The following is an 18,971-nucleotide window of genomic DNA, read 5'->3' as shown; positions in this document are numbered from 1 at the left end:
ACAACCTCTACAGCTGTACTGCTAACTAGCTTTTGAGTCCACAGGATAGCTGCCTCCATCCTTAAGAATCCTACCTATCCCCAACACGGACTGTTCACACTACTACACTCAGGCCGAAGGTACAGGAGTGTTAAATTGAAGACCTCCAGACCAAGGAAATTCTTCATCTCCTCAGATATTAGACTTTCAAACAGGTAGCCAGTGGACACAGACTGGCCTCATCCATCCCATAGAGCAATTAGACTGAATGCTCCTTGGGATGGATGGGGCTTGTATTTGGCAATTACTGTGGTCAGAATTTCATTGTAGTGGGAAACATGTTTTCCTCACTGTGCATATGACAATAAATGCTTTAATTGATTTGATTGATAAATCTAAATTGTGGTGAAAATGGAACTGTATATCTCTTAAAACCAGATTTCAGACCACATTTCATTGTAGGTTTAATATAAAAGCATGCATGAAAATAAAGATACAAAACTCTGAAGCAGAAAAAACTATTCATGTAGATGGGAGGAGAATGCAGCACGTGTTGCGTGACTTTGTACTTTAAAGAAGTTAAAAGTTCCTATTCTGCCATTGAACAAAGGAAGTGCAGCAGCATTAAACCAGAGGCTCAACATGAAGGTCCAAATATTGATCTGCTTCATCATATTGAGTGAGTATATTCAATCTCTATTTTTTTTTCTTATTTTATTTTATTTTTATTCTTTACATTTTGTCAACAAGCTTGTTATATGTGTAACAGTGTTAACTGTTTAGACTCTGTAGCCACATCTCATATCAGACACATCATTTACATGTAACCATTGTTTTAGGGTTAAATACGATGGTCTGTTCTAAGTTCCATCCAATTCCAATTTAAGCACCAGAACCATGTAAGTAGTAGACATATTTGATGTAAAGGGTGTTGTAGTACTGTGGGCAGGACCCCGGATACTTTTTATTAATGATGTGCTGTATTAACAGGTTTTAACAAATAATCTATTCCAGGAATTTCTATTCTATATCGGAAATAACAAATTAAGAATTTATTGGTGGTGCCTCCACTGAGCAGGAAATAACAACTTACTAATATTTAAATCCTACCAAGAAATATCTTTTGATTACTATTAACACTTTCCTGTTCTGACTATTGCGTATGTTAGAACTCTGCAGTCACAAACACAATACTTTAAATGCAAATAATAAAATTATTAAAGAAAATACATTTCCAAATATGAAATAATTACTTAAAATAAAATACCAAAAGACGTGTAAAATAATGTTCATAACCTTAATTCCATTATCCTTAAAATTACACTTAAAACCATAAAACAACACACTCACCCCTATATGAAATTAAACAGTCTTTTAAAATGAATTAAACATTACAGGCCTATAAGTAGGGTGACCTCAAACTTAAGGCAGAAATATACTTCTCCGTAGACACGGGTAAACGTCGACGAGGATTCACGCTCAAAAATGTGTGCACGAGTACAAGAAGTCTTTTATACGTGTGCATGTCCACAAGAGAGGAGTATCCCATTTTACAAACCTCAATTTGCTTAAAATGTAAAAACAATCCAGATTCAATGCATGCGACACAGTGTCTGTAAAGGTAGATCCCTGTAGGAATGGTTCTTTGGCAGAATTTTATGCTGATGTTTGCTCTACGGAACTGAATTTCACAGTAGAAATAACAGAAATTACAATAACAAATAACACTGACGAGAGAAAGCGTGTGAAGCCATTGGAGTTCACTTGTTTACTGAATTGATTGCTCAGATAAGGATGTGATGTATTTGATAGACATAGAGAAATACAATGTCCTGTCATTTGTTGTTATAGACTAAACCTAAGAATATTTTAAGAGGTAATAATATTATTAATAATAATAATAATAATGGTCATTACTTAATACATACATTACCATGCTCCATCCTCAGACATCACTTTTTGCATTAACAGGAAGGGAAACTCAAATAGGCATGCATTTTTGTAAAGATTGGGGGGGGGGGCAAGCAATCTAAGCCTATAGCAGCATAACTATAACTAAGTATACTTACTAATCATGATTGTACTCATATTAGCATAATCGTCAGTAGCTACTAAAAACCAGCACTACAGATCCAGAGAGGCACCTCATCATCTGCATATATAAGGTGGCTAATAAATGACCAACCATACAACCTGTACCACATCAGGAAGCTTCCCGCTCCATCCTACACAACAAGAGAACCAACAAATTTAACAACAACAACCACTAAATTTTACGTTCCAGTCTAGAACATCCCTCAACTTCATCATCATCCAATGAAAAAAACCAACCAGTCTGAGACAGGATTATCTGCAGGTTTAAGTACATTTTTTTTTGTTTTAGTTCACCAGCAATTTCATTTGTTTCATTTTTGTTTTTATTTATTGGATTTATTTCACTTTCATTTTATTTATTATTATTATTATTATTTATAATTAGATTATTTTTATAATGTTTTTTTTTTTTTTTAGTAAGTAAGTTTAGTTGAGGATAAAAATGGCTTTGAATGAGTGTGGTGTAAAAAATAATCTACTCATAATTAATTAACATTTAAAGCTACAGTGTGGAACATTTTTCCACATATTTTTTAACAGAAATTTACTCCAGCACCTATCTTAATGTAAATAGATGTGGAAGTGTCATATGACAAAGACTCATGACCAATCAGAGGATATGATTTCAGCTTGTTTAATAAGTTTAACGTTATCACTTATTGTCATTTGATGTTTATGACGACATATAGGGCTGTGCAGAGTGTGTTGAAGCCTTACCAGTGCATGAAGAGGGACGGGGCAAAAGGCTGCAGACAGGAACACACAGCTGGGTGAAAGGCTGAGTAAAAGGACAGATCATTAATGGGCTGATGCCGCCTCATTTTTAATAGAAAGACAGGAAATGTAACTAACGTGAATTGCATGTGGTCTACATCCTGCGTCGTCCCAAAATCTGCTCACCAGGCTTCTAAAATAAGTCAAACGTTGAGGAGAAATCAGGTTACTCTGCTGTTCTGATTGTGTTATTGTTCACAGCTTCAGCCATTTCAAAATTGTCTATTTTTCTGTTTCAGCATCCTCAGCACCACAGGCAACAACACAGACCTTAACATCCACATCATCTTCATGTTCAGGTACTTTATACATTTAGTCAGTTATTTCTCTAGTCTGAGCAAAGAAACATGTACAAGTAATGAGATTTTTACTGCTCCAAGCTTTTCTGTTTTCAACAAAAATACATTTTTGTAAGACCAGATTTAAATTCATTCTACTTTTTTACTGTCTACTAAATAATAAGAAACACCAGGAATAATAAAAAAAAATAATACTAATAATAAAAGAGGAGTTTTCTTAATTGATTTGTAATTGTTTAATACAGACAACAATGAATGCTTAACTTATTACTTATTAATTCTATTAATAGACCAAATTGGATCATAAATAAAAATTTTAATAAAGTAATTCTTACAGCATTTACAAACAAAATTAATACATACATAAATACTGCATACTAGTTTTTCTTTAGAGCCAACTACATCTCATGCAAAACGTCACCAAAGACCTCTCAGTCTTCCTATCATGTCTCAGTCCTGATCCTCCACCTGTCTGAAGCCCCACCACATGCATTCTTCTCTCCCTGAAACAATTCTTTCTGCTTTATTTAAACTATTACAATACAATAAGAAAACTGTTAAAACTTGTTTCACTTGTTCAGGTGTCTCCGTGGTTTTGCTTGTCTCCATACCTTTGGTGACAGTGGTGGTGGTGTTGGTTGTTGCTGTCTGGCTCCTTTGGAAAAAGAAGAAAAGTGATTCTGATGGTGAGTTATTTCTGATCAGTGGTCAGAATGATTGTATTCGTTCAGGAAAAATGTCATAACAATGAAGAATTGTTTCTATACTTATCTTATTAATGACAATAGAGTTTTCCGTTTATTAACTGTTACCATATATTTTAATATTGGTCTTGGAGGTGCTGAAGCCACATTAATAGAGCACTGAATTAAAACTTGAAGTTACAGAGCTGCCAAGAAGTGCATCTGCCATCCATCCCTTTTCCTGCACCAACCGATAACGGCCTTCAATATCCCAAGATCAACTTCAAATTTAACTTTATTGTCATTGCACAAAAGTACAAAGAAAATTCTGCAGTGCAGTACATGAATTATAACTTCACACACATCCAGTTATCACCCTTATAATAAAATTAATACAAATTAAAGCAATACTAACATAATAAAAATAAGATATACAACAACAAATATAATAAAACAATCTTGCAACGTGCCGTTATTCATATGAGGTGGCATGTCCAGTTATATGAAGTGTTTGTTCAGTTTAGTTATGACAAGGGATAAATAGGATAAAAATTGTCTCTGAGTCTGCAGGTGCGAGCCGTTGCTCTGTAGCACCTTCCAGAGGGCAACAGGGCAAACAGATGGTGACAGGGATGTGTTTTATCCTGTGTTATTACGTTGGCTCTGCAGAGACAAGTCCTAAAAATGTCCTCCAGGGTGGACAGTGGGATTCCAATATGTCTCTGTGCAGTTCACATACTGTAACCTGCAACACAATATCTCTCCATCTCTGCTCTCCTCTCACCCTGCAATTGTCACCACTGTATGTCATTAACTCTTTGTGTTCTCTCCCGTAGTTGTCTTTGTCCTCCTCTGTCCCCCTCTCTCTGTCCCTTTCTGCAGGTGTCCCCCAGCTTTGAAGCTGTGTGTCTTCCAGCGTGCAGCTACTGGTCCTACCAATCTGCCCGATGTTTTGTTATTGCTTTTTGTTGCTCTGTTCTTTTCTCTCTCCCCTTTCCACTCACCCCAACCGGTCGAGGCAGATGGCCGTCCACCCTGAGCCTGGTTCTGCTGGAGGTTTCTTCCGTTAAAGGGAGTCTTTCCTCTCCACTGTTGCCTATGGCTTGCTCCAGGGGGAATTGTTGGGTTCTCTTTATATATCTTTATAATCTTGACTTTATTCTGTAAAGTGCCCTGAGATGACTTTGTTGTGAATTGGCGCTATATAAATAAAGTTGAATTGAATTGAATTGAATATGTGAGCACGCTCTGAATGGAGCAGTGGTGAGAGGCTCTCAGTAGCTCCGCTCCTCTTTTTCAAGGTTTGCAAGAAGAAGAGCCACTGTTGAACTTTTAATGTTGATTTTAACTACAATTTATCGTCAATATGTGAATATGTAGCTGAAATGGTGTAAACTGAATTTTAGTTGATAGTGGAAGTGTCCAGCTTTGTTTCTGTTAATTAATTATTCCCCAAATATTCAACGTTTTCTTCCTATAAATAAATGAGATTATTCTGACCTTAATGTCAACGGCTTTCATCTTGTCCCTTCAGGGGTCGCGACAGTACAACGTGTTTCACACGTTGATTTGGGTGAGTGAACCCTCCCATTTCTTATCGGGGCTCAGGATTAGCCCAAAGGTGGCCCTTGGTGGTTGGGTGGGTCCACACATGGTTGGGTGGGATTCAAACACGCGGCCTTCTAAATCCCAACCCAATGCTCTACCACTGTTCCACCAGGCCCTTTTAATGTCAGAATTCAGTAAACACTACATTTTATTGAGTTATTTTTAAATTAGTAACTCAGTAAATTCAATACCTGAGAAATGACTTTTGGTGGAGTACTGGTACTTTTGTAGTACATTTCAGGAGAAGAAACTTTATTGGTCATCAATGAGTACATATATGTGTTACAATGAAATTTGTCCTGAAATGTGTCAAACTGAACTGTACAGAACCCCCTGTACCAGCACCATCACATGTATGTGCAGACGTCGTAGATAAATTTCCTATTTAGAACAAATTTGTAATATTTCTTGAGGCAGTCACTTGCACTTTTACTTCAGTACTGACTTTGTGTATTTACATGTCCTCTGCACCTTAATAATAACTTGTTAAAACTTCAAACTTTCTTCCACAGGTTTGAAGACGAGGAGAATCCCAAACCATACAAACATAAAGGTGACATTTTTTACTTATGTTTTGCTATTTCTTCAGTGTCAACTTGTAAGATGGTTGATATAGTGCCAGATAAAGCAAATGACAGCAAAGTCAGAACGACAGAATTACAGTCGCCTTAAGTACCTTCAGCATATAAACACAGAGTGACAATAAGTATCAGGACTTTGAAGACACTATAGATCTATTAGTTTGTTGCTGATTGATGAAATAAGTAATAAACATAGTGCCTCAATTCTTACTGTCCCCTGTAGAGATGTATGTCACAGTACCTGTTTTCACACATCACTACTATTACTACTACTACTACTACTCAAGAAAGTCTACCTACTTTTTTCTTCAGAGTTTGACCATTGAAAATTGTCAACCAGCATCAACAGGTGACTCCACCTACCAGGACCTTGATCTAGCCACCAAGAACGAGGATCAATCCTACTGTACACTCACACACCTAAAACACAAATAATGTCTGGAGTTTGTTACTATGCATTGTAAAAAAATCCAGACGGTACTTTTGTGGTTTATGTTGGAGCAGAGTGTAATTATTTTCAGTCAACATGCATATTGTAGCTATAAGTTGTAAATGTCTGATGTTGTGATGTATCTAATCCCAATGACACCTGAACACATTTCATCAGGGTTTATGTTTGTCTCTTTTTTGATTTACCATGATTCATATACTGCTTTATTGTCTTATTCATGTGCATACGAAAGGACAAAAAAAAAAAAAAAAAATGCTTTTTATTTGGTGGATGTCTGATTCTGATGAGAAAGATATAGCTGCAGCTAAGATGGACTATCACATGTGGGTTGTTGTTCCACTTGGCTTTTATGTGCATCTTTAGGGTAATGAGTGATGTGTAAGCAGGTTTCTAATCAGATTTCTCCAACTGTACATGTGTGTAACAAAAAGCTGCACACAGGACCTTTTCCTTACTTTGCTGCATTTTACCTTCTCATCATCACCCAGCAGGGACCTAATGTACGTACCACCTGCTCAGGTAAGCACAGGGTGAACTAAGTAAAACAAACCAAACATGTTGCATCAAATAATTAAGGAAACAAGCAGGTATAAAAGTACATCTCTGTTACTATACCCACACAAATATGGCTATAGTTGCCCATCATATTTAATAGAACAGGCTCAGCAGGATCTCACTGCTGAGACGACCTAATGATGCACATTTCAGAAGAACAGAGCTAATCCCAACAAATTCTGGCCCTTAACAACACAAACTAGTATGTTATTTACTAATATTGATGGAACTGACCTGATTTGCAAATATTTGGCTATTTTGAAATTGTTGCCAGAAAAATGCCCTAACCAGGAAGTTCAAACGGCAGCATATTTACCATTCTGTTACATCACCTCTTCTTTTTAATACTTAACACTCTGTGAGGAACTGTTTTAATTTTGAAAACATTTGAAATTTTGGATAAAACAGTTAATAAAATGGCAATTAGTTTCCCAGATGCAGCCAATAATTTGGCATTAATACCAGTTACACAAAAGCCCAGTTTAAAATTATTCATGTATTTGCTGTTAAGGAATTCTGCAGTGGAAATAAATATTATTAGAGAGGGGAGGAGAGTCTAGTGTGTTTTGTTTACAGGAAATCATCTATTAGGGAAGTGAAAAGTTCTTAGTTTGTCTTTGAACAAGGAAAAGAAACACCGTTAACCATCAGAGCCTTAAAATGAAAGATTATCTCACTTTAACCTGGTTCTTCTTCCTCGGTGAGTAGATTCACTCTTTCATGTTAATACTTTTTTTAAATTAATTTTATTTGGATGATTTACATTTTATTTCTACATTTTAATCATATGTTCAATCTTAACAGTGGACACATTTGTCTTGCTCCATCATTGTGGTTTTTCTGGGTAAACAAAGATTTGTTTATTTCATATGTTCTTCTTTTTCAATTCTATTGTTTATTTTGTATCAGCAATCAATTTTTGCTGTACTTTAAAATTTTGTCTTGAAATTCTGTTTGTTGTTAGTTAGTTTGTTTTCTGTTTGTTAATTTTCTGTTTCTGCTTGACTGTAGCTGAAACTGTTCTGGCTACACAACACAGGAAACTGCCTCTAACAGATAGTAATTTTAGATCACATTTAAAAGAGAAACCAAAATAAATAAATCAAAAACCCAAAGTGTTAATGTGCTGTTTGAAAAAAAACACTACTATTTTAGACTTTTTTCAAGCAGCCTGAGACGAACATAACCTGGAGCAGTTAAAATACTGGTGGCAGCTGTTAACAAACTGAGAGCTGTGATTATGTTAAGCAGCACATTCGAATCCTAATTTCACATACAATAACAACAAGTAATAATTAGATATAGAAAAATAACTTCTACCATAAATTATTTTACAGTATAATGCCATGAAACAGAACCCAACTAACGTTTGACTGTAGTAGAAGGGATGAGCTCTGTGCTCAGTGTGACTGTGTGTAAATGTAAAACAGGAATTATCATCAGACTGTAGCATCTTACAGGAAGATGGTGACTATTGATTGTTCATCTTTTCAACAGCTCTGCAGGATGGAAACACTGGTCTCACAAATCCACAAATCACCTCCTATACAGGAACTGAAGGAGGAAACATCACGGCTAGATGCTCATTTTCTTTCTCTGGAAGAAAGAAGTTGTTCTGTAAAGGAGACTGTACATCAGGAAACATTCTTATTAAAACAACCAATGACAGAGCTCAGAGCAGCAGATACAGTATTGAATATAAAGAAGGATTTTTTCCATCAACTCAGACAGTCATGTATGTGAACATCACACAGCTGAAGAAGTCTGACTCAGGATGGTACATGTGTGGTTTGGCCAGAACTATGCTCCCAGATTCACAGGTTGACTTTGAGATCATTGTCACAGAAGGTGAGTTTCTACTGAAAGTTATGAAAATGTTCCTTCATGTCTGTAAAGGTGTGAGAAAACTGACTGTCTGCATATTTTCATCACTGTAAATGTTAAACAAAAACCTAATATAACTCTCACATGACCTAATTTGTATCAGTATCTCATTATTTTATCATCCACAGCTTCAACCACTTCAGAACCAAAAACGACTCTTCCACATTTTACAACTCTGCTTTCATCATCTACCACCACATCATCGTCTTCATCAACAACAACAGCCACAACAACACAGAGTTTAAGCTCCAGTTCAGGAAAATTCACACCTTCATCATCCTCCACTCAAACCACAAAACAGCCTGAGTCAGGATCATCTGCAGGTTCAGGTACATATATATATATTTTTACTTTTCTCAGCACAGACACAAGGCTGTGACTCTCAGTATATGTTGCTGTGGAGAAGATGTCAGAAAAGCTGTCTACAGTTTTATGAATGAATGTGTGGATATGTGCATGTTATGTGGCTTTATTCAAATTTACAAGTAATAATAGAAAACACTTCCATTGTGGTGGAAAAAATAATGTTGTCAAAATATTCCACAAATTTACAATACTACATATTTAATACATATTATTTGTTGAACTCTTAAAATTACACATACTGAACATAATTTCAGAAGGGAATGTAAAAAATTGTTCATAGTTATTGAAGCATCTTCATCACTTTATTTTGTAGCTGGTAAAAGTGGAGCTTAATAGACTGATAGCTCCCTGGGGATCAATAGGTTTATATTATATGTATAATTTGACATCATCATTTATCTGTTGATTATGTTTTGTGTTGTTCATCCCAATCTGCAGAGTAAATGTAGTAAACATTTTCCTCTGAATTGTACTGAAATAGAAATATCAAGTAGCAAGACAAGTTATTAGAAACTCAAAAGTGTACTTCAGTATATGGAGTATAACGTGCAGGTTACAGTACAAGCACAAATACTTTCACTATTTGAGATGGTGAGAGCTGAGGTGTGTAATTGGTAAATGTTCTGCACTTACATAACACTTTTCTACCTATTGGAACACAAAGCGCTTTACACTTCTTATTCACCCTCTCACTCTCACAATCACACTCACACACCGATGGGAGAGCTGCTATGCAGCTGAGTTGGGGTTCAGTGTCTTGCTCAAGGACACTTGACATGTGACCAGAGGAGCCGGGGATTAAATCAACAACTGTGAGATTGGTGGACGACCGCTCTAGCTTCCTACGCCACAGTCGCCCCGGTCTGTATTTCTTTTCGGTGGGTTTTCATTTATGATTACCTGCCCCATGAATTACTGTATATCTGCATCAGTGCACAGGTGTATGTCCAGTTTGATCCAGTGCAGAAAGCTGTGAAGATTTTGACTAATTTGCCTATAAATTCTGAATAAATGCAGATGTTTTTTCGATCTAAAATTCTGTCCTATCAATTCATTTCAGTGCAGCTCTGTTGTGACCTCACGGGTGAACATTTCCATCCAATTCACTGCAGTATTTCTAACTTGCTGCATAATCAATTAGTGGATAAATAAATATTTAATTTAATGTTGATTGCTTTAAATGACTGATGCTATTATCAGCATTATGTGTAAATGGATCCAGGTCCTGTGGCTAGAGTTAAAAAGTCTGTTTCACAATATTTTGTATAAGAGACTTTTAAACAATATTTTATAACAACCAATGAAGTTTCAGTCAAAATTAAACTTTTTTTTTTACTGTTATTCACACCACAGGTGAACTTATATATGTGGTTCTGGTTCTGGTCTTCGTGGTTATCATATTATCAGCGGCTGGGCTAATATTCTGCAGGAGAAGGCCCGGAAAGCTCAAAGGTAAAGATTACATCAGACCGACAGAAACAAAATGATTTTTAATTTGGTAACTTTTCATCATTTTGTGTCTCTGTGTGTTGCAAGTAAATTTGTACCGATGTTGCTCTATAGGTAATTTGTTCTAGGAGCGTATTACAAACCATGGTTACATTTAATTGAAAATAGACCTCCAGTGGTTGTAGTAATAAAAACAACAGGTCACAGTCAGGTGATGGTGTTGGCCACAATGAGCCCTAGAAATGTCTCTCTAAATAAAACTCTTAATACAACTTCCATGTTTATCACATGATGTACATAGAAAAGAAAGCAAGAGCCATAGGATTATTTCTTTTTATCCAACAGGAAGTCATGTGGTTCAGGACAAGTGCACATGTATCTTCTTTTCCTTTGGGCTGTTGCCTTTCAGGGGTCACCACAGCGAATCAGTTGCCTCCATCTAACCCTGTCCTCTGCTTCCTCTTCTCTCAAACCAACTAACTTCATGTCCTCCCTCACTACATCCATAAATCTCCTCTTTGTTCTTCCTCTAGACCTCCTGTCTGGCAGCTCCAACCTCAGCATCCTTCTACAGATATATTCACAGTTTCTCCTCTGAACATGTCCAAACCACCTCAATCTGTCCTCTCTGACTTTATCTCCAACACATCTAACATGAGCTGTCCCTCTGATGTCCTCATTCCTGATCCTGTCCATCCTCCTCACTCCCAAAGAGAACCTCAACATCTTAAGCTCTGCTGCCTCCAGCTCTGCCTCCTGTCTTTTCTTCAGTGCCACTGTCTCTAAGCCGAACAACATTGCTGGTCTCACCACCGTCTTGAACATCTTTCCTTTCATTCTCGCTGATACTCTTTTATCACACAACACACCTGACACTTGTCTCCACCCGTTCCAACCTGCTTGCACTCGCCTCTTCACCTCGTTTCCACACTCTTCATTGCTTTGAACCATTGACCCTAAGTCCTGCACCTTCTTCACCTCTGCTCCCTGTAACCTCACTGTTCCACCTGGGTCCCTCTCATTGACACTAAGCTTCATTCCTCTGTTTTCCAGAGCAGACCTCCACTTCTCTAGATTTTCCTCCACCTGCTCCCTGCTCTCACTACAAATCACAATGTCGTCTGCAAACATCATAGTCCATGGAGATTTTTGTCTAACCTCATCTGTCAGTCTGTCCATCACCAGAGCAAACAAGAAGGGGCTCAAAGCTGATCCTTGATGCAGAGCCACCTCCACCTTGAACTCCTCTGTCTCACCTACAGCACCTCACCACTGTCTTCTACATGTTCTACCACAGCTCCTCTCTTGGCACCCTGTCATACACTTTCTCTAAGTTTCTGAAGACACAATCCAACTACCTCTGACCTTCTCTGTACTTCTCCATCAGCTTCCTCAAAGCAAATACTGCATCTGTTGGACTCTTTCTAGGCATGAAACCATATTGCTGCTCACAAATGCTCACCTCTGTCCTTAGCCGAGCTTCCACTACTCTTTCCTACAACTCCATTGTGTGGCTCATCAGCTTTGCACATGTGTATAGATCCAAATTTGCAGAATGTTTCAGAAAATTGTCAGTTTCTGGCAGCTTTGTTATTAAAATTAGACAAACAAATCTTATTTATTTATTCATTGGATTATTTGGCAGAGACAGTCTACATTAATAAGCATTTCAGCAAATGTACCAGAATGATCCAAAAGGCTGTTTTTCATCCGCAGTCCCTGGACAGATGTTTATATTGTCTCCCTAAAACAATTTATGAAAAATAAAATAACACAATATTTTGACAAATGCAGAATGAAACATCACAAAGCAAAGCCTAAAAGTTATCAGCAGTTAATTAAAACAATTCAAACATCTAAACATATATTGAAACTACAAGATGGCAGAGATAGAAGTAGTAGGACAGTAAGGTCAGGATGAACTAGTTTGTTGTATTTTGAAAAGATTGTTTGAGTTCAGTTGAATGAGTGAATGTACTTTTTTGGAGAGGAACAATACAGTCCCCTTGTAATGAACCTCGTTAGTTGATATGAGGTTTTTCTAAAATTTACAAACTGGCTGAGTAGAGGAGATGACAGATCATGAATCATTTTGTATATTTAACACAAATTTGAATATGCTATAATGTTCTCCCAATTTAAAAGGTTAATTAAATGGCATGTTTTTCAGAAGGTCCTGTGGAAACTGCACATGATAGTTTCAGAGAGGTGAGTCCGAGTAAATCTGGGACATCTCAGCATCATTAGTGACACTGACACAAATTAAAAGCCATCTCCGTGTCCTGCAGACCAGCCGAGAGTACGAGGAGATCAGAGAGGAAAGACACAGTGGATGTCCTCCTGTGGAAATGTCTACAGTTTACACTTGTGCCAAATTCCCTAAAGCGAATGGAGTTGAAACTACAAAAGAATACAGCTCAGGTGTTGTCACTGCACGGTGTCCTCAGAACAAAGTAAGATTTGTTCCAGTCAAAGAAATTGACATGAAAAATGCTTTACCCCACTTGATACTAACAATTATGTCAATGTGTCCAGCACTTTTTTTAGGTACCAGTACTAGAGAAATCAGTAGTCCAGACTCAGTTACACTGAAGCAAAATAACATTAGAACTTCCAAGTACTACATAGCAGTAGAGGAAGTATTATGCGACTCTATGTCTTCACAAACATGGTGATAAACATCTTTAGACAGTGGAGATGTTGACAGACAAAATAAGGGGACAAGAGAGCACATTGGTCATGCAACATGGGTCTGCATCAAGGCTCCAACCACAGATGTTATGTTAATTCTGCAGCTACCAGTGCAGTCCCCAGGTGCTTTCCTCCATTTGTTCTTTTAATTTCTGTAACAGCTGCTGTTTTCAAAAGAACATTTTGTTTCAGATTTAGAGGCACTTCCCCATTTTCTGGTATTCTCATAATCCAGAAAAAAGCAATTTAATGTTACACCCCACTGCTTCCGTTGTAAGGAACAGAAACAAGTCAGACTTGGGTTCAGATTTCATGCTACAAGCTTGAGCTGTTTTGAGTGGAAGTCCTCCAGAACATAATTTTAAGTGTGGACAAAAGAGAGGAGAAAAAAGGTGATGCACTGAAATGCAAATATTAAATATAGATTTTAAAAATAAAACAAAACATCATGGGCACAGTTAAATAGAAAGCCCCAACACTATTAGACTGATGCAATGTGGTTTCCTGTTGTGACAACAGTAAAGGCTGTTCTTGGCTTTACAACCAGCAGACAATAAGAATCTTCATTATTGAGATACTAATGATTATTGGGGCAGCGAATCATTGAAAGTCCCGTCCCACCTCAGCATTGAACTCTGTTCCCAGTTAAAAAATTTACTAATGTACTAATTTCTGTATCAATTTGGATGGAACAGCCTCTGTCACACAGTGTTGTCTGCTGTCCCAGCACTCCAGCAATTGTTCAGGTGTGTTTTGTGGAAGAAAAGTCTCAATCGGTGGCCTTAGTTAAACCACAACATACAAACAGATAAACTTTAAATAGATAAACTTTATCTCAGACTCAAATGTCCATATAACACAAAGAACAAAAAGGAATATTATAACTAAACTCTGATGCCAGTGACTCCAAAGTGCAGTAAACCTAGCAGTGTTCAGCTTTAAACCTGTTAAACTGATATAATCCCATTTTCAGACCCAGAAAGCCTGCACATATGCTTCCATATCAGATTCCATATAGCCGCACATGTGGGTGGACCAAACACATGCTTTGCACTTCAGCCTCTACTTCTAATCAAAGTACAGCCTTTTAGTGGTGACAAGTTTTATTTGGATGGCAAATAAAAACATAGTAAGAACAAAATGAATACAAAAAAGACATAAAGACATAAAATAATAATAATAAATAGATAATAAAAAATAAATAATAATAAATAAATAAATAAATAATAATGCAGTAGTACAACAATGTATGCACAAAGATGACTGCTGGTGCAAACTTTTAAAAAGTCAACGTTTTCATATACTGTCCACATATTCTACATCTAAATGTTTACGTTCTCATTTGAAAAATTATATAAAGTAACTTAATAGCAGTTCTAGGATGACGACAGCTTTTATGTGAGCTTTGTCCCCAGGGGCCAACATACGTCCATCTATGAGCTCTGGGCCATATACCAGCAACAACACACAAATAATCTAGTGCAGAACTAATACATTCAACAGAATCACGTATGCATGATGCAATATGTGGGCATTTCCTATTTTAGACAGAACACTGAACAGTTGGATGATTGTGGTTTGTGACTTTTAAGCAAGATATGTTGGTGCATGAGTGAGAGATTTTACAACAGTTCTCCACTGCAAAAACTATTTGTTGATCAGTTGAAAAAAAGAGTTAAAATAAAAGCTTTAAGATGTTGACGCTAAAAAAATATGTAAGAGATCATTTCTGTCGGTTTTCTTCCAGCCTGAACTCAACTCCAATGATGTAACCTACACAGAGGTGAATTTTCACAAAAGCCCAGCCACCTCCCCCCACAGGACCCCTGATGATGGCAGAGATTATGTTGTCTACTCTGTGCCTTTAACCAACGGCTCCAAAGACTCTTCACCTCCTCTCTATTCTACTGTTGCCCCACATTAGAACCAGCTTCATCGCTGCTGCAGCTGCCACATTCACTTTCTCAGAGGTCGACTAGTGAACTGAATGTGCTTATGAAATGTACAATAAAAATAGAAAGATCCTCATGTGACATTGTTTCATTACTTCTATTAAATGTATTATATGTTTCTAAAAAGTATAATTAAAGTAAGTTATTTTGGTCATTTTGATGTGACGGCTCACCGTCCACTCAGGTACAGGCAGAGGCTACTAAGGAAACAGGATTTATGAAACTTCCAGAAAAAGCAGCAGGAATCACTGCTGTAATTATTGTGTGTTGCCTTTGGTTTATGTCTGTCATAAACCAGCCATCCAACCTTCCTCATCTGCAGCTGGGCAGTGTCCATCCAGCTCTGAATAATTTGTAACTTGAATGACAATATTTTGACTGTATGGTAATAAGTCCTCGTCAACCTTTTACCACGGGCAGGTAAAGAACTGATGCCTTAGTCCAGCATAGCCTTGACTACAAAACGTCATCTCGATCCCAAGAGAGAACCCAACAACTCCCCCTAGAACAAGCCATAGGCAACAGTGGAGAGGAAAAACTCCCTTTAACAGGAGAAACCTCCAGCAGAACCAGGCTCCTTGACCGGTTGGTCAGTGCATTGGGGGGTGGGTCCCCCAGCAGTCTAAGCCTATGGCAGCATGACTATAAGTCACTATAAGCTTAATTAATGAGAAAGGTTTTAAGCCTAGACATGAAAGTAGAGAGGGTCTCTGCTTCAACAGGCCTCATGATAGAAGTATATCTGTGATAAGCTTTCCTGAAAATACCCAGCTTAGAGGAAAAGACAACTAAAAAGCCAGAATGGACTGACTCAGATGTGTGTCTCTTGGAATTACATCACCAAAACAAAATACAAGACACATGTAGCAAGGTGGTTCCAACAATAGAAAGGTGATTTTATAGATGTTGATTAAAATAAATATGTAGGAAAAATGAATTATAAAGGAAGCATTTCAATAAAGATGTGATTAGTATTGAATGCATCATTATTGCAGACGATTGAGAATTAAGTGGTTTAAGGGATTTTAAATGTAAATTCGTTAACAGTCTTTGATCTAGTAAGTGTGTCATGCTGTATTGAGGAACTACCAAGTAGGCGAAGAAGAGACAGACACCTGGAGGAAAAGGGAAGTACCTCAAATAAAATAGAATAATACGATCATTGCAATTAGCAAATCAGTGGTGCACAAACAGAGCATGAGGTGACATGACATAAATTTGCTACGACTGGATAAATTTACAGCTACGTAGGTAACGTATTATGGAGCTAAATTTGTTCTGTTATTATGCAATCAAATAATAGACATTTGACAGCAAACTTTACTAGTGCAAACAAAAAATATATATTACAGTCAAAAAACTGTTTTGAGAAATAAAAATTTATTGAAATCAAACCCTGTTAGATAAAAAATATGTAAAACAATTTCTTTTGTTGTGGTTTCCCACTTTTTTGCTCTCTCTCCGCCCAGCTTTTCTCTCTCGGTTCCCACTTTTCTCGTTTGCGATTCAAAAACTTTTGCAGTTCAAGTTACAACTCAGTGGGAGGATGCAATGACAGCTATGAGGAGCATATCACTTTGGCCAGAGATGACCGAGGTGCATCAAGGTGAGTTCAGTACAGTAAGTACTGTAAATGATGAAGAAAGAAACCAACTTTTGTGTATGTCAGCTGTGTATTTAGGCATCTGATCTGTGTCCTATCATGCCAAAATAAAATGGGTGAGAATTTGACTTCAAGCTAATTCTAACTAACATTACAATTATTCCTGAAGTGCTGTAAATTAAAATACACTTAATTATTATACAGTTTACTGACAAGGACCTACACGACATTTACTTTAATATCCATAATCCTGTGTGACCTTGTCAGAGAAATCAGTAGTCCAGACTCACTTACACTGAAGCAAAATAACATTAGAACTTCCAAGTACTACACAGTAGTAGAGGAAGTATTGTGCTATGTCTTCACAAACATGGTGATAAACAACTTTAGACAGTGGAGACGTTGACAGACAAAATAAGGGGATTTTCATTTCTGTAACATCTGTTGTTTTCAAAAGAGCAATTAGTTTCAGATTTAAAGGCACTTCCCCATTTTCTGGTATTCTCATAATCCAGAAAAAAGCTATTTAATGTTACACCCACTGCTGCTGTTGTAAAAAACAGAAACAAGTAAGACTTGGGATCATATTTATTTTATATATAATAATAATATATATATATTAACTTAGGTGGGAATTTGACTTCAAGCTAATTCTAACTAACATTACAATTATTCCTAAAGGGCTGTAAATTAAAATACACTTAAATATTATACAGTTCACTGACACTGACTTTAATATGTGTGACCTTGTCAAAGATCACTCTTAGTCCCCATCAACAGCATTTGCATTATTAAGCATGGAAGGTCTTTATCCCCATTACACAGTAGAGTTCAGCTCAAATGCTTTTATTTGTTTTATGAGCAGGAAAGTGCTTTTGACAGATTGGTAATGAACACATCAGAATAGAAAACTACTGTATATGTGAGAAACGTCCGGCTAATTAATGTTGCTCATGCAAGGAAGCTGAGCAAAGGGGAGGTGTGAGAGAATGATTTGTAAAGTTTGCGCTAATAGAGGCATCAATTTAGCAAACTGAAATAAAGTAAATCCAGTGTTATCTGATAAGTTTGCATTTATTATAGAGTAGATTTCACAATCCTGTTAAAATGTATGTCAGTTAAGTGTTCATCTTTTGTCTGGTGCAGATCCCACAAAAGGGGAATTACATTAGAAAATATTGGGGCAACGATGCAACTTTGGATCAGTAAGTATTTTGGTTTTGTATCATCTTGTGTGTATGTGTCAATCTTGTTCTATATTAGAACAAAAGGTCATGAAAATATGACTTTATAAAGTCTCCATAACGACAGATTTAAACAAATCTCAACCAAAAGAGGTAAAAGTCAAATTGAGCTAAAATGTGGCTAATAAATCCTCATTGCACAGGAAACCTGTGTACTATATAGTAACAGTTACTGCTTCAAGCTTAGAAATTACTGTTACACGCTGAGACCAAGCCAGTTCCACCTGGCTAGGATGGAGTTTATCTGCTGGTTATTTATCTTTACTTCTCTATTTGAATTGTTGTTAGCTCTGTGATATTTTGAAATGACAGCAAAATATCCCTAAATTCAATACAAATATATTGTATACACAAGCAGCACTACACATACTGTATAAGAGACTCAGACCACGTGTACATTAATATTTAAAAAATGCTCCAGGTGGTTCACGTTTTCCATTCACTTCTGTCCACAATAAAATATCAATATACAATGAAATGGGTGATGCTTCTGCTACTGAGCATGTGATGAGGACTGACTACAGAACCAGCCTCAGAAACAGTACACGGCTTTGGTTCCACTCCACACTTTCATTTAGTACGCTCACTGTACACAGAGACTCAGTACCAGAATATTTTCTTACACTATCTGTTATCCACAGCTGCTGTATGCAAAATGTAGTCAATATCATTTTATTACAACTACAGTTTGAAACATTTCTTTAATATCATTGTTTGATCAATCAGATTAAACTGTGAAATCAGAAGCAGAGGGCAGA

General features: G+C 36.8%; 1 protein-coding gene across 2 annotated transcripts; it reads left to right on the top strand.

The window, feature by feature from the left end:
- The first annotated feature begins 575 nt into the window (after positions 1 to 575).
- Positions 576 to 15,442, top strand: LOC137140076 (mucin-3B-like). Of its 2 annotated transcripts, XM_067528164.1 has the most exons (12): positions 576 to 658; positions 3,087 to 3,146; positions 3,728 to 3,832; positions 5,364 to 5,402; positions 5,950 to 5,990; positions 6,331 to 7,724; positions 8,522 to 8,872; positions 9,037 to 9,237; positions 10,628 to 10,726; positions 12,894 to 12,931; positions 13,012 to 13,176; positions 15,162 to 15,442. In XM_067528164.1, exons 6-12 carry the CDS (start codon positions 7,685 to 7,687, stop codon positions 15,336 to 15,338), a joined length of 1,071 nt encoding a protein of 356 aa, XP_067384265.1. In that variant the 5' UTR covers positions 576 to 658; positions 3,087 to 3,146; positions 3,728 to 3,832; positions 5,364 to 5,402; positions 5,950 to 5,990; positions 6,331 to 7,684; the 3' UTR covers positions 15,339 to 15,442. The 2 variants fall into 2 exon arrangements, with proteins under 2 accessions (XP_067384265.1, XP_067384266.1); XM_067528165.1 differs by lacking the exon at positions 5,364 to 5,402.
- Positions 15,443 to 18,971: the final 3,529 nt, after the last annotated feature.

This window comes from Channa argus, chromosome 13, assembly GCF_033026475.1.
Source record: "Channa argus isolate prfri chromosome 13, Channa argus male v1.0, whole genome shotgun sequence".
NCBI lineage: Eukaryota > Metazoa > Chordata > Actinopteri > Anabantiformes > Channidae > Channa > Channa argus.
The sequence above is the reverse complement of the archived record's forward strand: the minus strand, read 5'-3'. Positions and strand labels throughout refer to the sequence as shown.